The sequence below is a fragment of the Dermacentor silvarum genome, chromosome 11, assembly GCF_013339745.2.
Source record: "Dermacentor silvarum isolate Dsil-2018 chromosome 11, BIME_Dsil_1.4, whole genome shotgun sequence".
Taxonomy (NCBI): Eukaryota; Metazoa; Arthropoda; class Arachnida; order Ixodida; family Ixodidae; genus Dermacentor; species Dermacentor silvarum.
In genome coordinates, this window is record NC_051164.1 from 111,590,949 (window position 1) to 111,603,773 (window position 12,825).

Sequence of the window (12,825 nt, forward strand, 5' to 3'; positions counted from 1 at the left end):
GTAAAATCTGTTGCGCAGTTTTATGACCTACATCTACAGGTGGCTGCAAATAATTATGGGACATGAGTGATGCAAAAGAAATTCAACTGTTTTGCAGCATGGGCATGAAAATGAAAGCCTGGAACTAAGTGCCATGCATTACTGGTGGCATGCAAAATTTCCAATTACAGCTTTTTATTTAACAGGCTGCATTGGCTGTACAGAAAGTACTTTTTCTTGACACCTTCATTCCTTGAACTTCTATAGGTAAGTGCATATCAGGCCAGAGAAAGTATGAATGAAAGCAGTGAAGCCTAGACGGACAACTGGCATGTTTTGACACTTGACTTCCGAAGCACACCACAGAAGAAAAGGAGGAGGAGACCAAGGGTTACACTGACTTCTCTTTTATTCACATATGCTCATAAAATGACGTCCAGGCTACAAACAATCGCTGTTTGCTAAACTTGTTTTCACCTCTGCACGGCCTCAAGCTCTGCACTCTTCAGAAGCTGCCCCCACCTTCTGAAGTATTTGTGCATGATTTTATGATCACAGTGAACTGTGCACTTTTCATTGTTGCATGAATTTTGATAGAGGTGCATGAGCTGTGCAAGCCATGGCAGAAGCCAAAACATGTTTAGCCGCCCAAGAGAGTACTGTTGCTGTACGTGATATAATGTTGTTTTTAGTTTCAAAGAGAGAAAAGAAACAGCCGAGTTTGAGACAGCAACAGGTTGGAGAAAGAACACTCCAAAAAGACGAAAAATTGCGTGAGAAAAAGAAAATAAATGTTACAGCAAGCCAAAAAAACCTAAGTCAGAGTAAATTCATTCGCTTGTAGCAGCTTCATTATCTCTCTGCAGTGCTGAACTGAAAGACGTTGGTTATAAGGCAGCACTTTACATTGCTGCAGGATGGCATCATCGTATCCTATGCGTCTGCACGCCTTCTGGTGTATGAGTGAGCTTCTCTTGGACAAAGAAAGAAAAAGGCCATCAACAATGGAAGAAATAATGCTGCTTCATGTGATGCCATCCTGCCGCCATTTTTCTGTTATTGCAGAAGACAGAGAGAGAGAGTTGAAGGAAGAAACTTCGTTGCAAAAGGTTCAAGATGATGCACCTGAAAGATGACAGTAAGAGAGACTGAGAAAGGAACAGTGGAAGGTAAAAGACAAATTTTCATCAGTGTGTTTTGATCAGTTCATCACGCAAGTGCTTCCTGTTAAGCACCTTGCATGAACCCTATTGAGGCATCAACTTTTTTCATTTGGGCATTCTTCAACAAGAAACGTGGTCTGATGAACAATATACCAAATGTGGAGGTATTCTTTTTAGTGACAGCATACACACTAGACAAGAGAATCACAAATTAAGGATAAAGCACTGTTTAGTGCTTAGGCTCTTACCTCTATCACACTAGCCAGCTGAAGGATTCTAAGTACAGATTAAAGATGAAGCTTAAATACAGATATGTACAACACATGCTCCTATATGGCTGATTTGCTGCACATGAAATGAACTTTCAGCTCCCTCACTAGATGTTATGTGCATCTGTCCTCAAGTCCTGCATTCGCACTGTTCTTCCTAACATATTCTCCATATCAGCTAGCCCAACTTCAAACCATTCTCAGCTAAAGTCTGCCTTATGTATATGAGTACATATTTGATAAAAATTACAAAAAGTAATGTAAATAAATTAAGATGTCAGGTTTTCTAATATGTAGGCAGCATATTACTGCCTACAGTGCTGTAACACTACAGCCTTCATATATATTTTTAATGATGTCTCAAATAATTAAATTAACTAAAACAATTTTTTTTTCTTGCAACAAAGAAATCAGTTATGTCAGTGATAATGGCCAGGTTATGTGCTCAATGTGGCAGTCTTCATATGCGGTTTCGTGATGTCGGCTTGAGTTTCGATATTTTCTATAGCCATCACCATCAATGGTCTTGACTCATGTATGCAATGTAGATGGTAACAGCCAACCATAATATTTTAAGAGCTGACACAACTTTTTTCACAGATGTGGATGAGCTGCTACTAGTAAATGAACTATGTACTTTTTTATGTCTCTGTGCTGCGAGCAATTGGGACTGCCCATGGAAAAACCCAGCAAACATATCTCTCCTGCAAAAGACAGCATATCTTGTTGCAGTTTAACTAATGCGTGTGCCTATGCATGCTTTTTGTATTAAAGGAACTGCTTAAACTACTAGACAATTGAAAGAAAGCACAAGGCGGGCAATCACTTGTCTGCACCTAGTCTTTTGCGTTCTTTCATCTCTGAGAAGTTTTACCACATTAGTACCTAGTTTTCAAGTCTGAACCATTTAACTAACTCACAAGCCTAAGAATCATAACTTGGTACCAATATTCTCAACGATAGGTCCTGTTAATCCAGACCACAGTTTTTTTTCTTTTTCTTCTTTGCTTGCTATTAGTAAACTAAGGCCAATAAATAATTTTTAGTTGAACCCTCAAATTCAGACACTCACATTATGCATGGCTGTTTGCATTTTTTTGTACTATTAGATTGTGAAACTATAATAATGCTGTACTTTTAGGTCTGAGTAAAGGGAAGCCTCTCCTTAAAAACATATTTCATTTTCAAATAGTTTGGTTGAATGTAAAATACAATGCATACACGTAACACATCCCTTTAATTGGGACATTATATGGGAAAATTTTGCACATTAAAAAATGTACGGCAATCATGTACATTTTTCCTGAAATAACTTCAAGAGCTTTTAAGTTCTGTTAATTTTTCTCTATATGTGCAAAAGTCAAGCACACTGTCACGGCAACTTACTGGCAACTAACTGCTGGTAATTGTGTAATGCATAATGTGGTTAATTGCCCCCTTAGCAGCTGATTGGCCAAGCTTTAAACAGATGAATAATTAAATGGAATTCTGCATGATCACTCTCCCAAACAAATTTCTGGGTTAGAAGTTTTATCGGCTTTATACAGTTGCGGTCGGAAGGATTCTTTACGGGGCACCCGTGTACGACTTCTCTGAACGAGACTTCGGCATTATCGAAAAGTTACACAGGGCCACCATTCATATGATCACTGGGCTACCGAAGCACATGAGGAATGAGGACCTGCTCAAGTGGGTAACGATACCACCCATATGGGACATAATCAATGAAGCATGAATTCGAATGCGATCCCGGTTGGAAAACACAACTCAAGGAAAACAGATCATGGCATGTGATAAACAAGTTCACGTGAGGCCAGAGCCCGCGGAAGCGACCATAACGCCACCATGGGAAGCACCACTGGGCCTACGGAGGCAACAACGCCCGATCGCCATACAAAACACGGAAGCTAGAAAAATGTTTGAAAAGAGATTGGAATTAAGAATGCCAGAGAACACCATTGACATCTATACGGGCGCTGCAATCAGAAACGATATAGCCAGCATGGCCTGGGTTAGCACATCTGCACCCCAACACAATGGATATCACACATGTCAGCTTCCCAGGGGTACAACATTGCATGCAGAACTTTTAACCACATGGAGAGCAGTCAATGCCATTCCTATTGACATGGGAGACATTGTAGAGCAAAGTGTGCAAAATAATTATCGGATCCTTACTGACTAGTACGAAGCAGTGGACGAATTACCGGCATCCATGACAGATGATGCTGTGGCCAACGACACTAGAAAAAAGCTAAAGAGAATACAGGACAATGGGACAAATGTTGAAATCCTATGGACACCGGGGCACACCGGCACGGGTGAGAGAAACGGAGTCGCTCACGCACTTGCCGCACAAGCGGGTGGGCTTGGTTACACGTACAGCACCCCACAGTCCATTTCCTCGCCAAACCCCGCAGACCAAAATCCATACCTAAAGATTTGGCCTGAAGGCTCTCCTAGCAGAACACTGATGCATTACATTCGCACTAAAATAAAAGCAGACAGCAAACAGAGGCTATGAGAAGCTACACCAGTGCACGTGTTTGACGACAAGGGCGGGTTTACTCGCACGAAAGAGTTTTTTTTTAATAAGGTTATGGCCAACGCTGCATACACACCACACATACTTGAGAAATGGCACCAAACCAAACAAGCTACGATTGCGAACACTTATACCCGATGCACACGTTGTCAGGAGTCATGCAGAGTAGACATGCAACACCTCATTTGGAGCTGTGCAGCTTTTTCACAAGGGAGATCCAACATTCAACATGTACTGCACGGAGACATTAGAACCCTAGGAAACTGAATCCTAACTAACCCTGAAACACAGAAAGCCATTGCAACATATGGCAGACAAAGTGGCTTGTTTAGAGTAGTGTTGGAGGGGTCGACCAGCCCATGCGAAAGCGATGGAACTGAACATGCACCTAGTAATACCAGAGCATGCATAAAGCGGAAGATCGAAGACTGATATGAAGATTTGTCTCAGTCAACAATCCGGTAACGTAGATTCCCCTCCTACCTAATTACCAACAGCGGCCGAGAGCCATCCCCTTCCTTAAAATAAAGGCTTTATTCTTCATTAATTCATACGGACCTGATTAAGAGGGTATGTTTAGGACAACTATTTCAGGCACTCGCTGCTACATTGCAGTTAAATATTAAAATGATGTTAAACAATAGTGATATGGTATGGTTCTTGAATTACTATCTGGGAACAGCTTCTTTTATATATTATATTGTTTTTTCTGCTGTGGGAGAAATGTGTGCATGATGCTAACACTGACAGCGGCTGACTTCAAACTTTTCAAATAAACAATTTGAAGGGCATTAATCTTTCTACTGTGCCATCTCCATATTCAAGTGCAATGGGTATCTTTGTATTACAACATAAAATGCAAGAAGCCATGCACCAACATGAGCATCAAAGCACCTTGTTTTTTTTTTTTTTTTACCCCTGTAATTTGTAAGATCACATGTTTCTCTTTTTAGGTATACCTGAGTTGCAAGTGCCACTGCAGGCAATTAAGCAGCATGCTGGCCATTGCTGGTAATAGTACAATATTGAGCACTCACCTTGAGAGTGCCTGCTCAACCCTGCGGTGTTCATAGCTGGTCAGCCTCTGAGACAACATTAAGGGCAAAGCTGGCGGTGCTCTCTCCACTAGCATCTGTAGCAATAATCTGGTATTGGCCCACATCAGTTGCGGTGGCCTGTGTGATGGTCATTGTGCAGGTGCGGTCGTCATGGGCAATCTTGTGGTGGGCACCCTCCTTCAGGGCATCACCGTCCTTCAGCCACCGAACTGCAAGAAGTCATTATGCCACATTATGGAAAGAGTGTGACTATTCTCTCATCATACTGAGACAGGTGCAGTTGCTGCTAGAAAATATTAATGCAAGTGAACAACAATAAAAGCGGTGAGAGAGCAAATAAGGCAGTGCAATCCATAAACACATTGATAATGAGGTCTTCTTCTTCCTGTGTTCGTGAGAGTAGTGTTACTCCCACTGCAAAATCCTAGCAACGTTTTCGTTTTGTGAGCAGTTGCCACTTTCAAAGTATTTTGATGAGTGGCCTCCTTTTGAAAGTAAAATGTCAAGTTAGAGAGAGTGCTCCGTTTTTGCGAAGCCTCAAAAATGGTCAAGCAGTGCCACTATCCACATGTTTAAAAATTTTGTCATTGGCTCCTTGTTTGAATTGTCCTTAGCAATGAATACACATGTTGCCTGAATATCCTATCAGCCAGATGGCAAAATATTTAAACTCCTCAGTTTATTTCTTGCCTTACTGCTAGCCTAATCATGCTCTATAATGCATGAAATAGCTTGCGAAAATACCTTACAGCTATGCTGCAGATGCAAACAAACCTAGTTAATGCCTTGTGCAAATTTCTCTACATATGCAGGAGAACAGTAGAAGCAGAGTAAATTACACACAGCGAAGAACAGAGAGGAAAATAAAGGGAACCTGAATGTAACGTTCATGAAAGTATCTCATTTAAAGGTCACTCAATATTGCTATGATAATGTGTGAAAACCAACTATTGACCAAGTGTCAAATGTTGAGGCAAATTTTCCCATATCCTCTGTAATGTGTGCCACCAGCCATGCTGCTTTCTTTTTTGCATAGCTTTCTTACAGTTTCAAAATTGATGTCAAGCCCCAAGTGAAAATTAAAAAGCAGCAGCATTCAAAGCAGCTTTACACTTGGCTGCACTATTTGAGTTTTTAAGATATTGTAAAACATAAAGGCACAATCTTCACTAACATCACATTCTCATTACATGCTCCCACTGTTTTGACAAATGTAGTGTCTCAGTTTTAAAGTAAGAAAATCTTCATTTCAACAATGTTTCCTTTCTTACTTTTCTCACATTCATTTTTCCACTGCCTTTTATAGCACATCCAATCAAACAGCATTAATTACTGCTTGTAATCTAAGAACACTCTAAAACAACAGGTTTTCTTTGCAACTTCGTTGGTAAACTGGTAATCGTTGGTAAAACTGGTAATCATAGTATGTATCTATGATTGACAACAGTGTGATGCTGCACACAAGCTGCCCAAAGATATCAGCATGCAAAAGATGGTTGTGTTGTCTATAAAAGGCTAATGTGGGCGAGCCACGGATTTGGGAAGCAGTGAATAATTATGAGTGAGGCATCACAACCTTTTTAGGCCATGTAACTGAAACTGTTAGCTTCCACCACATTTCCACTTCTGTTGCTAAACTTGGTATGACATCACATAACATACTTAGCTTCAGAGACCAAAGAATTCAATAAAAACAAAAGTGTTGCTGAATAACCTGATCTGTGCGTGACAACTCTACAGTATGCTGTATTATTTGTCACCGCACTTCTATTACTCCTAGAAAATAAACAAACTGAAAAATGAAGCTTAAATGCCTCTGCTTTGTTGAGTGTAGTCACCTCACCACATCATCCACTGATAAAGTACAGGTGACGAGAGTATTGCACTAGCTATTGAAAATGCACATGAAAAAACAACAAACCTCCAACAGCCTCTTTGTCAGTGACACACTTGAACACAACTGGCTGGCCTTCTGCCGATGTTGCTGACCTTGGATATATGGAGAATCCAGGTCCCATGAGTGGCTCACCTGGAACTGAAAACAGGAGTCTTCGACTAAACAAGTGTCGGGTGAACAAATCCACGAAATGCGCTGAGGTGAATTTTTTTGCATAAATGCCAGTGTACTTAAAAAGCGAATGCAAAGCTTTACATATGACCATACTGTGTGTTCACCGATATTGTCGTGCTGTGGTGACAGTAAATAATTAAATAGTGCTAGAAGTGTGAGTTAAGAATACAACTCGTCATTGGGCAAACTTGTGCCCAGAAAGACAAGCAACACTGAAATCACAATCATAGCGGCGAGCACAGTCATTTGTTGTCAAATCCGAACTCACTGTTGAAGTCTATTCGCTATTTATGTACATGTATCATCGTACATTCCAAAGTAATCGCTAGTACTCACGTACATATGAGAATGTACAACACTATTCGCGTCGCATGCACAATCTCATTAAACAAGACTCTTTCACTATAGAATTGGTGAGAAAATTTAAGAAATATCAGATAAAGTAGGCATTTCTTGCATCGAGCGCCTTGATAACAGTGATAATCCAGTGAAGAATATTCACAGGTAAAAAACTAAACAATGCACACATGACAATGTGCATCAGTGCATACCTAAGACATCCAGGGTGCAAGTGCTGAATGCTTCCCCAACGTCATTGAATGCTTCACAGGTGTAGGTGCCACTGTCTTCAGGGTAGACTTCAGCAATCACAAGTTTGTAAACATCACCCTCTGTTACATACTGGAAGTCCTTGCTTGACTTAATCTCCTTTTCGTTGTGCAGCCACACGACATCAAACTTGTTGGAACCTGCAATGATTCATCCATTTATTAGCTCGAACTGGTCTGCATGCATGGACATAGTGAATTGTCTGAAAGATGTTCTCAGTGTTGCAATGAACTGTCTTTTAACAGTAGGTATCCCAATTTGGAAAAGTTAAGTCTTCTGGTCACTGAACAAGTCATAAGTTATTTTAGAACTCATACAGGTTTGTGTTCTGAAAGGTCAAGTAACTTTTGACTAGGTCACCAACAAGCCTTTGTTTTTTCAAACATGCTATCTGACCAAATAAGTTCTTGTCAAACTCTTGGCTAACCCAGTTTGCACTGGAAGTGACAGCAGAAACAAATCACGTTGAAAGGCAGAAAATAAATATGCCAGATAAAGAGCATGCCAGATAAACAACTATGTACCCTTGTTTAATTCCTTGCATATGTGTGCGCTTATTGAGTGCAACATATGTTCTTACCTCTGATTGTACACTGTAGCGTTACTGCATCGCCATCCTTGACCACATGACTCTTGAGGTGCTCAGCAAAGATTGGTGACTTTCCATCGAAGCCTTTAGATTCTGCCTCCTCTTTCTCCATGGCTGTTGCAAAAAAAAAAAAAAAAAAGACGTAGTGTCAGCTCATACTTAAAATGATGTCTACATAGTAAAGCTAATAAGAAAGTTCTTTCAGGTGCAAGAATACTGTATTTGGCATTCATTTTTATCAAAGATGACACTGCATTTGCAAATGCACGTGCAGACAACACAATGCACGTCGCACATGTAATATGATTATCGCTCACAGCATTTTGAGTTCTTGAGGACACAGTTTTCACTAGTGCTGAATGCTTACAGAACACATTTTCAGTCATATCACAAATATATGAAGTGTTCTTGTGCTTGTTATGCTTTTTTAATCTTGCTAAGTGCACCAATGTATTTGGATAAAACTACTTACGCAAGACAGTGAGCTTGCTGCGCGTTTCCGCCTTGCCTTCTGCATTGGTTGCTACACAGACGTACTCTCCTTCATCCTCAGGGTAAACTTCGCCAATGGAAAGACTGGCTTCACGGTTTTTGTACTTCAAGCTGATGATGTCAGAGGATTTCAGAGTCTGTATACATGAAAAGGAAGGACTCATCAAAACTAGTACAATGTTTAGTTTCCTAAATTAACTTTATTTATAAGCTGCTTTCTTTTATTGTACATTTTTTAATGTCACTGCAACATGAATAAAGCTAGGCTTTAGTAGTCTTGGAGTTGATTGGCGACAAAGGAATGAACTATAGTTCTAGCTGCCGATAAGACAAGTACAATACTGCTTAAAAAAGTGAAAGCATACTGACTATGTTTACTATGCCATCTTATGACATAGTATTCCTACAGGTAAGACAAACGTGAGAATTCACGAATCTATATTTTAGGAATGCAGAGATCAATGAGCATAATAAAATAATATCAACTTCATTAATGCAAGCAGCTGCACTTAAGTGGTGCGTAAATATTATTGCCAGCTATGCTCAGTGCTTTTGTTCCAAATATGATCCACAGCTCAGGCAGCCTCCTACGTTTCTACAACACAAAACACAAGTGCCTCAATTAAGTGTCAACAAAGGCAAACCTCGCCATTCTTGAACCACTCCACAGATGGCTCAGGGTCACCATCCACAACAGCTTTGAGCAAGAGCGGTTCACCGTCCTTAATGCTGATGTCCTGGAGGCCAACCTTGAAAGATGGCGCTACCATGGGTGGTGCTTCATCTGGAACTGCAAAGACACAGCAGGGCTTAGAACCTGGTTGGTGCCAGCAGGTGCATGTGCAATGTGACCATGTAGTTCATTCTTTGATTACAAATAGCAGTGCCATGTCTTCCTTTTCATAACCAGTCTTAAGTAGTCCATACCACAGTAAAGATCAAAATTTTCATACGCAGGCTACTAACCAGCCCAGCATATAAGAAATGAATATAATAAGCGTACAAAGTGTAAAACGAAAAGTTAGCAACAGGCACTACGATGCAGTTACGTGTAAACAACTTCTATTTAAAAGACGTCGGCTTTTTTTTTTTTTTTTTCCTAGTAAAGATTGTCTAAAGCTCACTGCTGTGTGACTCTGCTGCGCTTGCTTCTTACTTGGTGCTGTTTTTCATGATATTTTTATCTAGTCCTTCTAAACTGTTAAGCATAAATGCAAGCACAAAAGAACACTGTCAGAAAGCATTCTACATTGGCTTCACCTTGCCATCTGCTGTTATGTTTCATGCTTTTCTTTCATTTCCTTGAAAATGTAAAGCTGCAATTTTCAAACTTTGCAATTAAAAAAAAAGATAAATCGAGTTAAGTGATACACCTACACTAATCATCAGACAGATCCACTGGTACGCAAAGTCAAAATGTCTCTTTGGGGGCACGCAGTGAAGCTGTAAATAGGATAGTATATTGTGTACCAAAAGATGTGAATAAATTCCAGAGCAGCAAAGGATTCAGTCATACTTCAAATTTCTTTTATATGGAAGCAGATGCGATATAAAGTGCTGCATTGTAATTCTTTAGCATGTGGTATCTATCACCTTTCTCAACAAACATATCTGGGGCTGTATTCTCAATTGATCACTCTTAGAGATATCACTTTTAACATGTACTGATTAGGTGAGCCAGCAGAGAAGGAGGTAAAGAACGCCATGTAAAAATGAGCATGCTTAATGGCAAGCCTCCCATCAACATTATTTTTACGTCGCATCATTCTTCAGTACACTGACAATAGTGCCTGTCACCACAGTGAGGCCTTGCGCTGAATTTCATATCAGACAATAGTGAAAGGATCTCTGAGAGTGATCAACCTGGCATACATACCCTAGTAAAGGCAGTCATGTACTGATACTCACGTTTGAGTTCTTGTGTTGCAGTTCGAGAACGAGATGGGCTGGTGCCTTCCGCTCCTTCCTTCTTACCATAGGGCTTCTGAACACGCTTGGTGGCGCCACCTTCCGGTGGAGGTGACAGTTTGGCAGCTGCAGAGCTTAGTGTGCTCGCAACACGGTCCTTTGCAGAGTCTCGCCTTGTCAGAGATGACAAGTCTGAGGCCTTATAGTCAGTTGTCTTCTTGTCCATTGACTTGTAATCAGATGACTTGAAGTCAGACTTGTAGTCGGACTTTGACTTGTAGTCCGACTTATAGTCTGATGTAGACCTATAATCTGATGAGGACTTGTAGTCAGATGAAGACTTGACTGAGGAAGAAGACTTGTAGTCTGACTTGTAATCAGACTTGGACTTAAAGTCAGACTTATAGTCTGATTTATAGTCAGATTTGTATGAGCTGCTTGACTTGTAGTCGGAGCTAGCCAGGTGCTTGCTCGCAGAGGAGTAGTCCCTGGCAGAATAGGATGACGAGACATCGCTGACCCGTGAGCTCTTCACAGATCGGGTATCTGCGAATTTGGAGGATTTGCGCAAATAGTCGCTCTTGGAGTGCCGTCCTAGTTCGGAGGCTCGTGCATACGAGGACAAGGAGGAGTCGTAGCCAGAGTAAGTGGGTGTAGCAGAGTAAGGGGTTGGCGAGGCAGGAGAGGCTCCTGTGTGATGGTGTATCACGGTCGGGGAATGGCCTTCAGGAAGTTTGCGGCGGTCTGCAGTGGAGATGGTGGAGAGAGAGAGTGATTGATGTCAGAGTTGTGCATGTCGGTGCATGTTGCTTCATGTCCCGACCGATGAGAGGAGCTTCAGTGCTTGGGTAATCCTTCACCAAAGGCAAACCAGGAAGCAGGATATGTGGATGCACTAGTGTACTCCTAATGTGCTGTGTTGTATGCCAAATAGGTTTTTGCAATAGCTGTTGAAGTCAAATGAGAATGATGTATGCTGGGCCTGACTTTTTTTAAGAGGAGCATTTGACTGAACGTCTGAGCCTTTTAAGCTGTCCTAGTGTCTTCAAGCTGTTCTCGTGCCAGAACATGTGTGTTTTAAGCGTCCTCGTGTCTTCATGTTTCTGTCTCGCTTTTCTGTCTCGCATATTGTGCTTTACACACACTACACTACACTAACTAGCGTAATCAGTTACGCATTTGAGCTGAACTTCAAAGTGTCTGCATTAGCAATTCTGCAGTCTAATGTGACATTTCTAACCTATGCTTTAAAGGATATTGAGAACACGCATTGCATGTTAGGTACTCATGTACTCACAATAATACTCGACCACTTCAAGCGAAATAAATTTGATGTCATGTGCAGTAAAAATTTAAAAAGCACTGATATCCCTAGATAATGTAGTAATAGGAATAACTGTCAGTGTACTAAATTAATGCACGTTGAATAGGGCAGTACATGTAGCTGAATCTAAAGTGTTATCCTTGCTTTACAAGCACTAACTTGAACATTCCTCTGTGGAATAATTGCAATTTAAATAACATCCAGACTTTCTCCAACAGTCTTAAATTTACGTTCAAGAACAATCTCCGTATGAGGAAAGCAAAAGGCACAGATGCTAGAATAAATAAATTTTCAAGAGCATTTCTGGCTTTGGTCCTGAGAAAATAAGCTTGTATGCCTGAAAGTAAAGGGCAGCAGCAATTGCTACCTGGGTGTGATTGTAGAGTGTTATGTTTCAGGAGAGCCAATCAGCACATTAGAAGTATAACTTAGTGCACAAGAAAGGCCAGCTACCTGGCCGCAGGACATATCATCAACACTTGAAGAAAAGCACTATGTCCTGATTCCTGGTTTGTACTGCTGCTAACTTGTAGTTTATGCAGCTGTAATTGTGACTGCAGAGAGGGTGTATTTATATAAAAGGTGTACTAATGCATCTTCTTGTTCCAGTCATTCTGTAATTTCCTATGGTTCATTTACAGGAAAAATATGATCTTGAAAGAATGTACTGTGGTATCTTTGTCATACGGTATGCTTATTTTATTTTGTTACATGCATTCATGCGGGTAAGAAAATGTTTGACATGATATGTGGAACCATATACTTGGGAGAAAAAAAGTATATAGTCTATAGCTGTTTCGAATAGTGAATAGAAGATA

General features: G+C 40.6%; 1 protein-coding gene across 1 annotated transcript in view; it reads right to left on the reverse strand.

Annotated features, from left to right (window-relative positions):
- Positions 1-370: 370 nt before the first annotated feature.
- The window catches only part of LOC119434029 (twitchin-like), a 225,374-nt gene continuing 212,919 nt past the window's right edge, over positions 371-12,825 (reverse strand). The window contains 8 exon segments of the mRNA XM_049659376.1: positions 371-1,104; positions 4,994-5,223; positions 6,936-7,049; positions 7,637-7,834; positions 8,275-8,397; positions 8,756-8,912; positions 9,420-9,565; positions 10,684-11,427. Of these exon segments, the coding sequence (XP_049515333.1) occupies positions 5,024-5,223; positions 6,936-7,049; positions 7,637-7,834; positions 8,275-8,397; positions 8,756-8,912; positions 9,420-9,565; positions 10,684-11,427 (1,682 nt within the window). The 3' untranslated portion in view covers positions 371-1,104; positions 4,994-5,023.